Source organism: Oryza sativa, chromosome 2, assembly GCF_034140825.1.
Source record: "Oryza sativa Japonica Group chromosome 2, ASM3414082v1".
Taxonomy (NCBI): Eukaryota; Viridiplantae; Streptophyta; class Magnoliopsida; order Poales; family Poaceae; genus Oryza; species Oryza sativa.
Window position 1 is genome coordinate 30,350,870 of NC_089036.1, and position 16,407 is coordinate 30,367,276.

Here is a 16,407-nt window from a genome sequence, read left to right on the forward strand (position 1 = left end):
CAATCAACAACCGTGTCTTCTTAACGGGTTGGACACCCTATCCAATTAACACTCCTCCCCACCCATTTCTATCCCCATTCACCACCGATCCCCACCACCACCACCACCCCGACGGCTCGACCCTACGACCGTGGCCGCAGTCTGCAGCGAGCTCCGGCGCCCTCCCTCCCCTAGGTATCCCCGTCGATCGGCGGCCGCCTCCCCCGGCTACGATCGCCGCCGCTCCGACGACCACCGGCGTGGTCCGGCGACCAACTCCGGTGAGCTCCCTGCTCCTCCTCAGTCTCATCTAATCTCATATTCATATGGTTTCCCCAACCTCCGTGGCCGTCGGGGCCACCATCGGCGCGGGGCCGCCGACCCGAGTCCACCACCGGAAGCCGCCGCCGCCGCCGCCGCGCTCTTTCTCGTAGCCGCTCCCCTCACCGTAACTTTTCTTCCCGTTGCACCCGGTCGCCGGCCGTCTTCCGACCCGTGGCCGGCGGCACCAGCACCGCCTCGCCGCCACGGCGATCCTCTAAACCCCGATCTCCCCCGACCCCACCCCGAAACCCTAATCCTAACCTCGCCGGAGGCAGGGCAGGAGACATGTGTGGTTTCCATTTTTGGCACTTCCCAATTCTTTGCTAGTCTTCGCTAGACGCTAGTGATGCTTCACTGCATAGCGAGAATTCTGAATGGAATAATGAAGCTTTAGGTTAGAAATCTAGTTGGGACTTCAAAAGATTGTGCGAATACCAAACAGGGAAAAGGTCAAATCCTTGTCCTCGTTCTCTGCCTCCAAACGCGGTTATGGGCTTGGCGCTTACTAGGGATTGCCGGGGAAGTGGGCTGTTGAAACGATGCTACGCGTTAGAGAACTGTGGGCAAGACTGGCTGTTGGGGAGAAGGGGTGGAGGTGAGGCGATGCAACGATATGGCAACAGATTTAAATGAATGGGGGAATTGAATCTTTTATTGGTGGTACTGATAGCGTGTGATTAGATTTGAATAGTTGCAAGAACTATGGGCAAGACTTGGCTGTTGGGGAAAAGGGGTGGAGGTGAGGCGATGCAACGATGTGGCAACGGATTTAAATGAATTGGGGAATTGAATCTTTTATTGGCGGTACTGATAGCGTGTGATTAGATTTGAATAGTTGCAATACAAACTATGGTTGCCATGGTATGGTCAATGTGGCTGGGAGTGGAACAGTTTTGATATCAACTTGGGGGAAGAAAAGAAAAAAAGAAGGCATATATTTCTCTTGGGGTGATGAGAATTGCTATAACAACTGACAAGTGAAAGCAACAAACATTACCCCCCATGGAAGGTATCCGTGACACGATTGATCAATCTACAAGTCTGCAAATGTAAGCATGTTAACAAACCTGGTAATATCCCAAGACGACGACGAAGATGACGACTAACCAAGTGGAGAAGTTAAAGTGCTTGGATGAATTAGTTGAGGAAAAATAGGCAATCAATCAATCAACTGCATATTGAACCTTAATAAATGGTCACAAAAGCCCCAGAAGAGGAAAACAACCGCAGGGGTAGAGAAGGAATGAGCAGTCAACCAGCAATAGTGGAAGCGCTAAGTATTGATTTCTATTCACTTTCTCCTCTAGACTATTGGTGGTTGAGAGTGATATGTGAGGGAGGGAAGCCAACAAGGTGAACAAAGAGGAGGAAGGGGAAAGAAACTAGAGGAGAGGCAATTGAAATCTTTCTTTCTCTTTTGCTTGCCCTCTTTTGAATCAAAGTTCACAGCTTTCACTTGTCAACTGCAGCGCTTCTCGCTTCATGATGAAATCTATTCCCTTCTTCGTTTCTTTTTTTGCCCCTCAAGTTAAGATAAAATTTTGCTTCCTTTTTGCTCTCAGGCACATTAACCATATGTGCCATGTGTTGTTTGTACTTCAACTCTTCAAATGTAAAAATGCTCTATCAGTTCTGCCAATCTTGTTTAATTCGTGCATTGCAAACGTAACAAAGTAAAAAGATTCAGTTTTCCCCATTTGTTTATTTCAATCTGTTATAGGTAGGGATAATCCTAATGCTAAAATTAGCTCATGATACCCTCTGATATGCAGGCATCCCTTCGGCAAATGTGGTGATGGACCGACCACAAGATCCTTTCAACTCACGAGGTATCATGACATGTACTCCACCTTCCAGGTAAACGGTGTTTTGCTCTGGTAAACTGGATCTTAATCGCTGTCCCTATATGCATTTGTCTTGTTCCAGGGATTGCAGTTCCCCCTGCAGTCAAGATGAGGAACATGGCTGGAAACAACAGTCCATGGATAGACCCTCTGCCACCACCGATGAATGCGCGCAATGGGCTGGCAAATGCCAGCCTCTTCTCCACCTCTTTGCCAGTCCTTCCTCATGAAAAAAGTATGCCACTTTCACTCATAAGACATGTCATGCTCTAGTCTGTGCATGTCATGCTGGAAATAGCTTGCTGTCCAAACAACTGATGTGCTCATTGGTGCAGTAGGGTGTTTATTTTTTATTTTTTGGCTATAGTACTGTAGTTACATAGGTATGACTGAGGGATTTTAATTGTGATGTGTGCAAAGCAAAGTTGGAAGAGGGAATGACACTAGGGACCGAGATACGAGGGAAGGCTGCAAATGGAATTAGTTGTGTCCAAATGCCAAATATGTGGTTTCACACCACCATTTATTGTAAAAAATTCCCATCTTTAACATGCCAAAAATCACATGAATCCAACCTTTTCTTCTGTAATGTAATGTAGCACTGGCTCATATCCATATATTATTATGAATATAGCTTGAAAAGGGGGCACCACCTTTGCTTTGGAGGCCTAGAAATTACTACATTAATATGAGAAAAAAATCTAAGCCGTTAGATCATTGTGGGACCAAATTATAACCATGTAGATTGATAGCAATAGTCGTATAAAAAGTACCATTGTGTATATATAGAATCCGAAGAAAAGAGTTGTATATTGAATCCAGACCTACTTTTAATATCTGCTGTATATAAAGTATAATTACATACATGAAAATAGGAGCTAAGAGCTCTATAGCAAATCCAATTTAACTACCCCGTGCAAAATTGTGTAGGGAATTTCCCTAGTTTGTATTGATATTCCTGATAATGTGTGTTTCCCTCTTTCAGTCAACTTTCTTGATTCTGCACGTGGCACCCCATTGATGGATGATGCTTCTGCAAAACTAAAAGAGCTCGATGATGACCCTGAAGGGAAGGACTACAAGTTTGACTTTGATCTCCGCCAAATCGATGATTTATTGCCTAATGAAGATGATCTTTTCGCGGGTATCACAAATGAGATTGAGCCTGCTGGGCAGACAAATTCTATGGAAGAACTGGAGGAATTTGATGTATTTGGCAGTGGAGGGGGCATGGAGCTGGACACAGACCCTGTGGAGAGCATCACAGCTGGTTTGGGGAATACAAGTATAGCTGATGGGCTTAGAGGCAATGGGGTCAACCATTTTGGTCCGTCAAATAGTGCCAGCACTGTGGCCGGGGAGCATCCATACGGGGAGCACCCTTCTAGAACATTGTTTGTGAGGAACATCAATAGCAATGTTGACGACACAGAATTGCGCTCACTTTTTGAGGTAATAACTGCAATGTTTGTTAGCTTTATATAATTATTGCCATCTGAGATTGATTTGTTAGTGTTACTTATCAGTAGGTATACCTTGCAACTGAACAACTTTATGTGCTGTCTAATCAACTCATAGTCAGTGTTATGTCTGCACTTCTCTTATAATGTATCTCAGTTGATCTTTACAATATCCATTATTGTATTTCAGCAATATGGGGATATCCGAACACTTTATACTGCAACGAAACATAGAGGTTTTGTGATGATATCTTATTTTGATATCCGAGCTGCACGTGGTGCGATGCGTGGATTGCAGAACAAGCCTCTGAGGAGGAGAAAGTTGGACATTCATTTCTCCATCCCGAAGGTTTATTATGTTATGGTTCACTTTCAAATGCTTAGTCCCTTTACCATAAAGTACTTAGCAGTTTGCCATGTTGATTTTGTAGGAGAATCCATCAGATAAAGATTTAAACCAGGGAACTCTGGTTATTTTTAACTTGGATCCCTCAGTTTCCAATGAAGAAGTTCGCCAGATTTTTGGAACATATGGGGAAGTAAAGGAGGTTAGGATGTTACTTCCAATTTTTCCCTTTGAAATATGTTTTTGCTTGAAAATTGCATGTTCTTACGTTCTTCGTATACTTTGTTTCTGTTTTTTGGAATTCAATCTGATGGTGTTAGTTTCTATCCACAGATAAGAGAGACACCAAATAAAAAGCATCATAAGTTTATTGAGTTCTATGATGTAAGAGCAGCAGAAGCTGCTCTTCGGTCACTGAATAAAAGCGAGATAGCTGGAAAACGCATAAAGTTGGAACCAAGTCGTCCTGGTGGAACGCGCAGAAAGTATGATTATGCGTTTTCTTTCCCTATCCATTTATCTGTCATAGTCTTGAGTTGTTGTTTGCACTTTGCAGTAGAACCCTACTGAATTTATACACCAATTTTGGGATGATCTATTGATGCTGCAGTTATGTTGATTTATCTGCTGTATGCAAATATTTTAATGTATCAAATTGCACTATTTAACTGACCAAGGCATGCCTGTTAAGGCTTTTCGTTACATCCTCGTGATGCTATTAGCAATCTGATTGTTTTAATCCAGTTTTATCATTTCATCAGCAGTAGAATACCTCAGATTCATCCTCAGTTGATTGGCTTTCATTTATTTCAACGAAATACTTGCAGTTTTGAAAGTAATTAGCTTGTTGTACACCCTGTCTCCCTGATTTATTTAATGGGCAGTGCACTATTTCCTGAAGGTATATTTTCAAGCTTGTGGATATGCTCATTTAGTCCTAGGATTAATTTAAGAAAAATGCTTAATGACATTGAAAGTTCACACGTAATACCATTGAGAGTTTGCACCGTTTCTTTTTAATACCATTTCCGTCTACTTAACTAATGTTTCCATTAACTCAGACTAAAAATAACCCTTGTGAACCACACTCACCTCAACCATGGAGAAAGCTCCAACTGCACCACTGATTGTTGTCATTGGACACCGTTTCCCATCATCTGATTCCCACAGTGGGCCACCAATTCAGAGATTCACTCAGACACATGCATAGTAGTAGTGATCACGATTTCATGAGAGAGGGAGAGGGAGAGGCAGGGCACATGGTGGTGGCCATTGGCGATGAAATGATTGTAGATAGTGGTGCGGCAGGCAAGTGTGGGTTCAGTGGTTAGGAGGTCACCCAGGGTGCTGTATATGCCGCGCAAAACAAATCACGCTCATCGCCAAGGGAGTGGATGGACAAACAGACAGGTTGAGCGGACAGGTCTTGTCTCTTTCGTGGCTAGAGCTGCTCTGCTTTCCGTCTCTTGCATTTGATCTAGCATCGTCATTTTCAATTGCCTCTCCTGCTAGGAAAATAAACAAAAACGGAAAAAAACAGAAAAAAGGCAAATGGAGGACAAAAATGGTATAATAAATGATCAAATGGTACATTGCAAATTTTCAGCGCTATTAAAGTTTATTATGAGCTTTAGTGGTACAAATTTGAACTTGAGAATTGTTTATGCCATGGAACCAATCTTTCCTACTGTTTGAGTTTTGGAAGGCATGTTTTTTCAGTTATCGTGCAAACCAATTATCATTGACAGAATGTTTCACTTTGTTAACACTGATCTGATTTATTCTCATTTTCTTCTGGTTTAGCTTGATGCAGCAGCTTGGTCATGATATAGACCAGGATGAACCCAGAAGCTACAGGATTCCTCATGTTGGTTCACCTATTGCCAGCTCTCCTCCAGGTACTCGGACTGGATCTACTTTAGGGACATTTAATATGCTTCTGTCTATTTGTTTACAACTTATGAATGTTAAATCATCTCCTGTCAGGGGCATGGGCTCAATACAGTAGTCCAACTGATAACAATTTGTTGCAAGCATTCAATGCGTCACCAACTGGAAATGGCATGAGTCCTATTGGGATGCCTCCTTCCTTGATATCGAATGCTGTGAAGATTGCTCCAATCGGGAAGGATAGCAACTGGTCTAAATATGACAAAGTATTCTCAAACAACAACCAGCCCCACGGTGCTGCATTTCAGCATTCCCATTCATACCAAGATCACAAAAGTGAACATATGAGTTCAAGTCCTGGGACTTTAACAGGGCCTGAGTTTCTATGGGGTAGTCCAAAGCCTTATTCTGAACATGCTCAATCCCCTATTTGGCGTCCACCAGCAATTGGTCATGCAATACCATCTAATACCCGTTCTCAGGGGCAGGGATTATTGTATGGTGGCCGTCAGGCTTCACTTTTTGGGTCTCAAGATCAGCTTCATCATCATCATGTTGGCTCTGCCCCTTCAGGTGCTCCATTTGAGAGCCACTTTGGATTTTTACCTGAATCACCAGAGACGTCTTATATGAATCAAGTCAGGTTTGGGAACATTGGGAATATTGGTAGTGGCCGAAACGGAACTGGCCTCATGCTGAACATGGCTGCTCGTGCTTCTGTAAACCCTGTTTCTGCTTTGAGTGGAAACATGTCAGACAATAACTCTAGTAGCTTTAGACCAATACTATCACCTAGATTGGGACAATCATTTTACGGGAATCCCACATATCAAGGGCCTGGTTCTTTTGGACTTGACAATTCCATCGAACGTGGTCGTAACCGCCGAGTTGACAGCAGTGTGTTTCAAGCTGATAGCAAGAAGCAATACCAGCTTGATTTGGAGAAGATCCGTAAAGGCGATGATACTCGAACTACATTGATGATTAAAAATATTCCGAACAAGTATGTATGTGGCTTGATATTGCATTTTCTTTTCTGATCTTACATTACTACATAGTTGCTCAGCTCCTAAATTGTTAGGTACACTTCTAAGATGCTGCTGGCTGCAATTGATGAGTTTCATAAAGGAACCTATGACTTTTTCTACCTGCCAATTGATTTCAAGGTACTAGATTTGTATTGTATTGTACTGCTGTTTGCAGTGACTTGTTTTGATGCCCAGCAGAATTTAATTATATTTTCCCCACGCAGAACAAATGCAATGTTGGCTACGCGTTCATTAACATGATATCACCTGTGCACATTGTATCGTTCTACCAGGTATGTCCATTTCTTTTATTGACTCTTGCATGCTACACAGTTCTTTAATTGATATCCATCAACATGAAGTTCGTGGTTTATGTTTATGTAAGTTTCTCCTAAATATGTCTAGCTGAGTTGCACAACAACCTAAGATTACTGGTAGACTTATTCGGAACAATTTGTAATGATCTGTTTCTGAATATGTGCTGTAATTTGCAGGCGTTCAATGGCAAGAAATGGGAAAAATTCAACAGTGAGAAAGTAGCCTCCTTGGCCTACGCTAGGATCCAGGGAAGGACTGCACTCATTTCACATTTCCAGAATTCAAGTTTAATGAACGAGGATAAGAGATGCCGCCCCATTCTTTTTCATTCTAATGGGCCAGATGCTGGAAATCAGGTAAGCTTGTTTAAAATGTCGACACACATTTGTCCGCTTGTTCTTATGTTCAAACAGTATATCGAACAAGGTAATGGTGATTTAACTAGCAAACTGCATCTTAGGTTATAAGCGTGTTTCTAACACCATGCATGAATACCAGGAACCATTTCCCATCAACGGCATATGTATCCATATGCCACTGGAAGATGGAGCAATTGCAACAGGGGATCCCTTTGGAAATGAAGAGGACAACAATCAGAACGAGAGGACAGCAGGAGAAGAGTTATGACCATTGCTTTGGAGTCGCCGATAAATCTTAACTGCCTAGAGAAGAGTTTTCCTTCCCAAAGTGTATAGAAGTGAGAAAGATTGGTTAGCTGCGAAAGTTTGTGGTGTGGCATGGCGCATCTACTAGTTTTTTTTGTGGCAAACGATGTCGCCCCCTGAAGAACAAAAAAGTGACTTGGAGTTGAGAGTTGGGAGTCTGCTAGGTCTCTCTCTCCATGTCTTCCTTTCAAGTTTCAACCCCCTCTGTACAGATAGATGTCGGGAGTTGATAATTGGTCGCATTTGATTTGGTGTAAAAAGAGAGTGGTACCGGTCAAACTGTACAGTTTTAAACATTTTAATCCTCTATGTTTTAGGAGACTTGTTAACTCTATGTTTTATCCTGTGTGAACTGAGACTCCAAACAGGGTTCCACCTTCCTGTCTACAAACCAAAAATCTTGTTATGTGCCTGCTTTCTGATCCTTCTTCCCTGTCTTGTGAATTGTGATACTGTGCAAGCAGAGAAGCACAACCCAGGCAAGAAAGGAAAGTGATGGCTCCTTTGAAACTGGAACGTAGATATTTTAAAGAATTCATGCCGAAAACGATTTAAATCTAAGTACAATTCTTTCACAAATCATGGCGAAATGAGTACACAAGGCGATTTGAAGCGAAAAGGAAATTCAGCCCAGCCTCCAAAAGCCCACTAGCCCATCCTGCACTCCTATCTCCCAATGGCCCACACAGAAGCCCATCCAACCATCCAACGGTATCCATACCGCCTCCTAACCCGCAGCCCGCATCCACGCCGTCCATCCGGTCTCCACTACTCCACCCCCGGACCCACCAACCCAACTCCGCCACCCACCAACCGAAAATCCCCCCACCCCCGAAAAAAAAAGAAAAGAAAAGAAAAGGAGAAAAAAAAAAACTCCCGTGCTCGGCTGCGTTCTACTACTAGCCTACCCCTATCTCTCTCTCTCTCTCTCTCTCTCTCTCTTCTCGCTAGTCTTCCCCCAAAAACTCCACCCTTCCGCGGCCTCGCCCATCTCACCGCCACCATCTATCGGCTCCCTCCTTTCTCGTCTCCAAACTCAACTCTAATTGAGCGCGAAAACGTGGACGCGTTTGAATTGGGCGTCTCCCTCGGCTTCCAGGACCTTCTAGAACCTTCTCGAGGCTCCCCCGGCCTCGCGCGGTCGCGGCTCTGCCTCCCGCTCTCTCTCCTAGGGTTTTCCCCCTCCTGGTCGCGCGGCGGGGGCGGCGGCCATGGGGGACGCCGCGGCGGCGTCGCCCCCGGCTTCCCTGGGGAAGCGGCGGCGCAGGGGAGGAGCGGGCGGAGGGGACGGCGAGGGGCTGCGGCGGGTGGCGGAGATCGTGATGGTGCTGGCCGCCGCTGGGGAGGTGAGGGGTGGGAGGGAGCCGACGGCCGCGGAGCGGGCGCTCGCCGCGGAGGCGAGGGAGAGGCTGGCTGCGGTCGTCACGGAGGGGGCGGTGCGGCCCAAGGATCTGTTCCCCGGGGAGGCCGTGCGCGCCCTCGTCGAGGATCTCGGCCTCAACAGGGCCAGGGATCCCGCCGCCATGGGGTTCCGCCCGCCCAAGGCTTCCATCGCCGACAGGCTGATGCTCACTAAGCGCAAGGTTTGGTAACTCTCATTCTTTTTTCGCTTCATTCAGCTTTATAGCTTTACGATGAACTAGCACCATTGACGAAAACTGGAACGATTTGGTCTATACTCTATGCTGCGTTGGGGAGAATGCTCGTGATATTATTGAATTGTTAGCTTAGCTATATCATGTGAATGCTACTCTCTTGATGGTTTATATTGATTGATTTTCTAGAAAACAGCTCATGTACTGGTAAGCTTCTGTTACTCCTGTTTAACTTTGGTCTGATATGGTTTGTTTGCCTTCCTAGTGTTGCTGGCTTGTTGCCCACTAAGATAATTTACTTTGCTTCCCCGTGTTTTGAGTATATATTCGTGTTAAGTGATGGAGGAAATCCTTTATATGCCAATCAAAATTCATGAGTTTCCTTATGGGAAAATCGGTTCCATAACACCGGAAGATCCTGAGTTCACAAATATACCATATAAATTCATCGGTACACTTCAATACTATCCAAAGTTTTCCATGGTTGGGCATATACCACTCTGTTGCCTCTTTTCCGTTTAATGATTTTTCTTCTGTCAATAATCCGACGAAAAAGATGGTTTTGTCCTTACAATGGATATGTCTATCCTGTGCTGGATTGACACTACATAGTGAAGCAGCCCACTGGCCTGGCATCCACCGTACTTGCGTTCGCCTCTGCAGCATGCTGGAGGGGTGGTAGCAGGGGCAGACCGACTGCAACACTGTGTGCCCGTGCCAGGGGAGAGCATGCGCGTGCTTCTACAGCCACATTCCAGTATTCCTGGTGGCCGGTGTTGTCCCTTCTACTGCTAGCCATCGGGGCTGCTGTCCAGCACACCAATATGCAGAAGAATCCTCCTAGGGGTGGCCGCCGCGGGTATTTCTTGACCCACTTTAGTTCAACTAAAATGAACTAAGTTTCACTTTTAGAGAGTCTAAAGTGAAATTTAGTTCATTTAGTAGGACTAGAATGGGCCAAAGAATACCCATGGGTCAACCCACACCCATCCCTAAATCCTTATGCGAAGCTTAGTGAGAAGTGAAGGGGAGAGAGAGCGAGGGTAGTTTTGCCACAGATTACGGTAAAGTGCCTCCAACTCAAGAAATGGTAAAAAAACTAAACAACACAAACTTTGGATGGTATTAAAGTGCACCACTAATTTTCAGCGATATACTATTTCTGAAGTCAGGTTCTTCTGATGCCGCGAAACCAATTCTTTCCTTATATGCCACTGTAAATTTGCTATGAAATTACCCATGTTCCCCCTCCTTTCCTTCTTCAACCTCATGGGAGTTGATTGCATGGTGGGGTCATCCATCAGCGAGATGTTGCGAAGGATAGCGTCAATTTCCTGTGGCTGCTACAGCTGTCCAGCGAGATGTAGTCATGTCAGAGCTTGCTGATATTACAAGTGACTGCGTGGTTGGATCTTAATCAATCTACTCCCTCCGTTTTACAATGTAAGACTTTCTAGCATTGCCCACATTCATATAGATGTTAGTGAATCTAGACACGTGTGTCTAGATTCATTAACATCTATATAAATGTGTGTCTAGATTCATTAACATCTATATGAATGTGGGCAATGCTAGAAAGTCTTACATTATGAAACGGAGGAAGTAACTATGTTTGGAAGTCTGGGTACAATCCACAATTGAGCAGACAAGCACTAGGCCTGGCGCCCCTCTTGTCCCTTTGTCAGTTTCATATATATTGGTCCTTCCCTCTGACAACCCCTTTGCCCAATCCCAGCACTTCATTTGAGTCTGCTTGCTCTCTTGCCTTTTTTCTTGGCCTCTACGATACTATGAGAGAGCAGGACTGTGGAGCACACAACACATGGTGGGTGGTGGGGAAGCTGTGATTGACTGCCAGCCTTTTGAGGGGCAGCTCTACAGTACATAGCACTCTCTGGCTCCCTCTCTGGCAGGAGGGCTTCTTCATCGGCGATCTTGCAGCCATGCAGATGGGAAGCATGTGTTGCAAGTATGCTGCTTCTCACTATGAGCTTTGATTGGCCTGGTGATGAGTTAATGCATGCATGGCATGTTGTGGAAGAGCAGAGTGGTGCTGGCCTGTGCCGATGGGGGCCCATGCGAAAGTGGATTGAGAAGAAGAGAAGAAAGGAGGGGATGAAGACAAATTGTAGTTTTGCCATTATTCTGAAGGCAAAAAATATCATATGCCACTCTTTAGTTTCTCATTCTAGGATTTCCCACTCTTCTAGATCTAATTGATAATTTGCCACTCACTTGATGTGGTTGATCTATGAATTTCCACTTGATGGCATATAAGTGAATCTGGTATGACAATTTTCAAGTGCCATATAAGGGAACTAGTGAACTTGATTGCCAGATTAAGAATTTTCTCTAAGTGATGCCTTTCTATTTTCATAATTGTAGGAGCAACATGAATTTGAACTTAGTGTCATCATAGGTTTGTTTTGGTTACGCTTACTGTTTCTTTGTATGGGTTTCTTCGAATTCACTTTATTATTGGATTGATGTGATCGTACTTCTCAGCATTGAGTGGTTTCACTTAGCCTTTCAGTTATGAATTATACTCTTTTTTTTCTGAATTGAGTCTAGTTGCCAATTTATCATCGTTAGTTAACTATTATACTATTATTAATTATGCAAAAATAATTTTGTTGTAGTCTGGTGAGTTCACCCTCATTGCCTGGTCTATGCATTTTATTTGTACATCTGCCAAGTTATCAATTTCTTTTCTTCTTTTACCCTAATTCCAGATGGAAGAAGTCAAGGAATCTCCAGTACAGCCAACGACTAGTACAGCTCAAACAATCACTTCAAGTGGCACAGCTGATTTCCAAGGTTTTCATGGAGCTCCCAAGTTTGCTGTCGGAGTTCCTAGGAATCTACCAGCTGTTGCTGCCTTGCCTGCTACTGCCCCAGTGACTTCTGCTTCCCTGGTTACCTTGAAACCACCTGGATCATCTCCTGTAAAATCAGTTAACAACCCTTCAGTTGTTACAATGCCCCATATGGCTCCATCGCATCTTAAATCGGATAAAGGAGTTAATGGTCCTCCTAATCTAGTACGCACCGGAGGTACTGCTCCACCTTATCTACACCATCAGTTATGCATTTATTTTTTGAGCATTCACTTTTTTTTAGAGTAAATTTCACAAAACTACGTATTTTATGGTCCAAGTTGCAGAAAACCACATACACTTTGACACTTGGCACTTAAGTACATATATTTTGGTAGTGTAGTTTCACAAAACCACACTATCAATGAATGGATTCACCCGCGAGATGATGTGGCTCTTTCACATAGGACGAGGACATGACATCCTATTACCAGCCATCTCACGAAATTAATAGGATATACCACGTCATCATCCTAGATGGAGCAACCACGTCATCTCACGGGTGAATCCATTCATCGATAGTGTGGTTTTGTGAAACTAAACTACCAAAATATATGTACTTAAGTGTCAAGTGTCAAAATATGTGTGGTTTTCTGCAACTTGAACCATAAAACATGTAGTTTTGTGAAATTTACTCTTTTTTTTATTAATTCCTCATTCCATCTAATTCTAAGTAAGATGCTTGCTTTGGTCTTGGTCTTCTGGAATATTGTTTAGAGCTTTTGGGTAAAGCCTCATATGTAAATGTTCTACTACCATTCCCTTCAGATTCCAGACCAAGAGAAGTATCCCTTTTCCTGGACCTGGAGTTGATTATTCAGAAGCGCAGAAACAAACCTGAAATTCAACAGTTTTTATGATTTCAACTTTGGACATAGAAACTATTAAGCTCTTCTTTATGTATCATTTATATCTTTCTTAAACACTCTTGCCTAGAAGAATTTCTTTCTTGTGTCTCAAAAGTACTTTACATTTATAATTCTGATTATGAAAAAGAGATTCACTTTGATTCTCCTAGCTCAGAAACTAATTAGGTGTATTTCCCCCTGCAGCAACCTATGGCAACTTGAACAAATCATTTCATGATACATGTGCTAGGTCCAATCTGAACGCTGTACAGAGTTCCAATCCGGTGGCGAAAAATCAGGACACAAAGACAGCATCAATTGATGCTACAGCAGGAAACCCTCTTACAGGTCATCATGCTACACCAAGCGTGGCACCTGTTCCTCCAAAACCTACTTTTGCTAACCACAGTGAAATAGCAAAAAGTGTTCAACGTGTTCTGCACCAACCAGCTAATCATCCTAGCTGGATTCCGCCATCAACTGAGTACATGCGTTCTCGTTTGGACTGTCAAATATGCAAAGTAGCTATCATGGATATGGAAAGTTTGCTTGTTTGTGATGCTTGTGAGAAGGGAGCACACTTGAAATGCCTTCAGCATTATGGTAATAAAGGTGTTCCTAAAGCTGAGTGGCATTGTCCAACATGCCTGACAAAGAGTAAGGGCAAGCCTTTGCCACCAAAATATGGCAAGGTTACAAGAACTGCTGTCGAACCAAAGGCTACTCCACCACCAGCTGGAACGCAGGTTTCTTCGCAAGGAGCGGCAGAAAATATTGCTGTAAAGGAAAATCACCAAAAAGTGGCTGTAAATGGTAATCTTCTGAATCAAAACTCCACGCAAGCTGGCAGTGTTGCTCAGAGCAGTACTGTTTTGGCTCTAGGTGTTACTGCTGCTGTTGCACAATCACAGCCGCTTTCTATATCCAGACTTCCAGAAGGAAATTTAAATAATGATGCAGCCTTATCTAGTGAAAAGACGGGGAATGTGGGTCCTTGCAGTAGCATTGCACATCGTAATGAAAAGCCCCCTGATGAACTACAGAGCAGTGGACTGCCTGCTAACAGTAAGACTGGAACCCAATCAGGGAAATCTCCTAATGAAGAAGTGTCCAGTGTATTAGTTTCAGGCAGTGCGGATTCAACAAATGATACCTTGCATGAGCAGAAATCTCATGAAATTTCTGGGGAAAAATGCTCAGACAACTCTTCTATTGTTGCTTCTGAAGCAAATATCAAGTCAAAAGCAGACTCTGAGCTCATTTCGGGCAGAGATGTGGAAATGGTTGATAATGATATACCACCAAAGGATCAAACCAACAACATTGCCACTGAGGACAAACCCAGTACTCAAGAAACCTCTGAAGCACATAAAATGGAAGTTGTGGAGGTGAGCGCCAATACTGGAATACAAATAAGCCAGGGTGACAGTGCTGGCACTGAAGAGAATCTCCACACTGAAGTAACTTCTGTTCCACACATGATCAATGATGTGGCAATGGCTACCAATGCTGGAACACCAATATGTCCAAGCAACAACGTTGCCATTGAAGAAAAGCCCAAGTCTACTGTAATTTCCGAGGTATGTACAACCAAAGATACGGAAATGACTACTGATGCCACTTTAGATCAAAACACCAATGTTGCTACAGAAGAAATTCCTTTGCCTGAATCAATTTCTGCAACTGAGGATGCTGACATGACTACTGATACTGGAATACCAACAAATCAAAGACAGGAAGTAAATGGATTGGCTGAAAATGGCAGAAAAGAACATCCCCTGGGAGAAACAGATAAACACAAATCTGACCATAGTACGATGCCTGATATGTCTACAGCCCCACAGATAACATCAAATGGAGTTATGCATTCAAAAGATGAAGCTGCATGTGGCCATGAAGGTGAAATTGTGGACATCAGTGCAGCAGCAACAGAGGAAAACAATTAGATTCAGATATAGTAGATTGCATCCAATTCCATTTGCAGGTGTGTTCTAATCTAACCAGTTATACTTTATGGTGCTAGATTGCTAGCTGTATTAATAATTCTTTTTCCAGTATTAGTAAAGGCTTCTTTGAAACACAGGATTCTGGGATGGAAGGAGTACTTCACTATGAATTCCTCGATTCCAAAATAGCCTTATATTGGTTGTTCCCTGTTTATTTGACTTAGGGTCGATGCTATCTTTAAAGCGATACTCCACATTTGAATGCTGTTTTATGCGTTTCAACGATGTCATCCGTAACATATTTACTGCCTAGTGGACCTGTCACCTGTTAGCGAATATTGTGCTCGAGACCTTGAGTTATCTAACCATTATGCAGTGCTGCTAGTTTTTGCTCAAATTCTAAGAGTTAAAACCTTTGACAGGCATATCAGAAATTCAACAATTTGTACCTGACCCTATATTCAATTATTTTTACAGACGCGATCGTGATGAAGCCACCTGTAGTTCGGTTAGTGCCTAGCGTAGCTTCAGTGATTAACCATGCTGTCAACATTCTTTTGGACCAGTCACCATAAGTTCATCATGTGCTGCCGGCCATTTCCCATGAGGTTTGTGCTACGCCTCTACATCTCTTAAAACCTTTCATTCAAAATTAAATGGGCAGCTGGTCTCATAATAGAAACTATGCTCACCAGACAAAGCCCACAATTTAATCACTTCAACCAACTTATCTTTTTTTGCATTTCTGTTGACATGTGGTTTCTTTTAACTCGTGCAGTGCCTACTTCCTACTGGACTTGCTGGAATCAATGTAGCGCGCATGAAGGATGTTGTTACCTTACCGTAGTTCCTTCGGCTATCACTCCTAGCTATATTTAGTTTCTTTACCTGTCTTGTCTTCCTCTGCGCTGATCTTATAAAGGCTGTAATTACATAGGATTTGGTTGAGTGACTCATAGGTTCTGTCGTAATGATATGATTTTTTACCGTAAAGTTCATCACCATCGGGGCCAGTGCAAGGTGCACTGGTGTTCTCGATTGTTTGATATACCCGTGAATCTCTGAGCTGTCTTACAACCGAGTGTTTCGCCCAGATTTCTCAAGTATTCCAGTTTTTGGCCGGTTCTGAAGTTTACCTGAAACGAGCGACCTGAGAAGGACGGGGACACGTTCACTTGGGAGTTGTGATGTAAACTGGTTGCGAGTTGCGACGCGCAACGTGCCAGGTTAGTGTCACAAGATAGCTGCAATTACACATCTATCTTATTTGCATTTCTACTCTTCCGAG

The 16,407-nt window shown here is 43.5% G+C and overlaps 2 protein-coding genes across 4 annotated transcripts; both read left to right on the plus strand.

Moving 5' to 3' along the window:
* The first annotated feature begins 50 nt into the window (after window positions 1-50).
* Window positions 51-8,267, plus strand: LOC4330544 (protein MEI2-like 2). Of its 2 annotated transcripts, none has more exons than NM_001401959.1 (13): window positions 51-260; window positions 2,076-2,160; window positions 2,230-2,382; window positions 3,133-3,599; window positions 3,798-3,956; window positions 4,039-4,155; window positions 4,287-4,438; window positions 5,757-5,851; window positions 5,940-6,846; window positions 6,925-7,009; window positions 7,096-7,164; window positions 7,366-7,545; window positions 7,688-8,267. In NM_001401959.1, exons 3-13 carry the CDS (start codon window positions 2,256-2,258, stop codon window positions 7,814-7,816), a joined length of 2,487 nt encoding a protein of 828 aa, NP_001388888.1. In that variant the 5' UTR covers window positions 51-260; window positions 2,076-2,160; window positions 2,230-2,255; the 3' UTR covers window positions 7,817-8,267. The 2 variants fall into 2 exon arrangements, with proteins under 2 accessions (NP_001388888.1, NP_001388887.1); NM_001401958.1 differs by having other exon boundaries at window positions 103-260; window positions 2,076-2,132.
* A 533-nt stretch (window positions 8,268-8,800) lies between these two features.
* LOC4330546 (PHD finger protein At3g20280) lies at window positions 8,801-16,167 on the plus strand. 2 transcript variants are annotated; one of them, XM_015769491.3, is made up of 6 exons: window positions 8,801-9,437; window positions 12,182-12,503; window positions 13,378-15,157; window positions 15,257-15,318; window positions 15,597-15,727; window positions 15,898-16,167. In XM_015769491.3, exons 1-3 carry the CDS (start codon window positions 9,066-9,068, stop codon window positions 15,117-15,119), a joined length of 2,436 nt encoding a protein of 811 aa, XP_015624977.1. In that variant the 5' UTR covers window positions 8,801-9,065; the 3' UTR covers window positions 15,120-15,157; window positions 15,257-15,318; window positions 15,597-15,727; window positions 15,898-16,167. The 2 variants fall into 2 exon arrangements, with proteins under 2 accessions (XP_015624977.1, XP_015624976.1); XM_015769490.3 differs by lacking the exon at window positions 15,257-15,318.
* The last annotated feature ends 240 nt before the right edge of the window (window positions 16,168-16,407 follow it).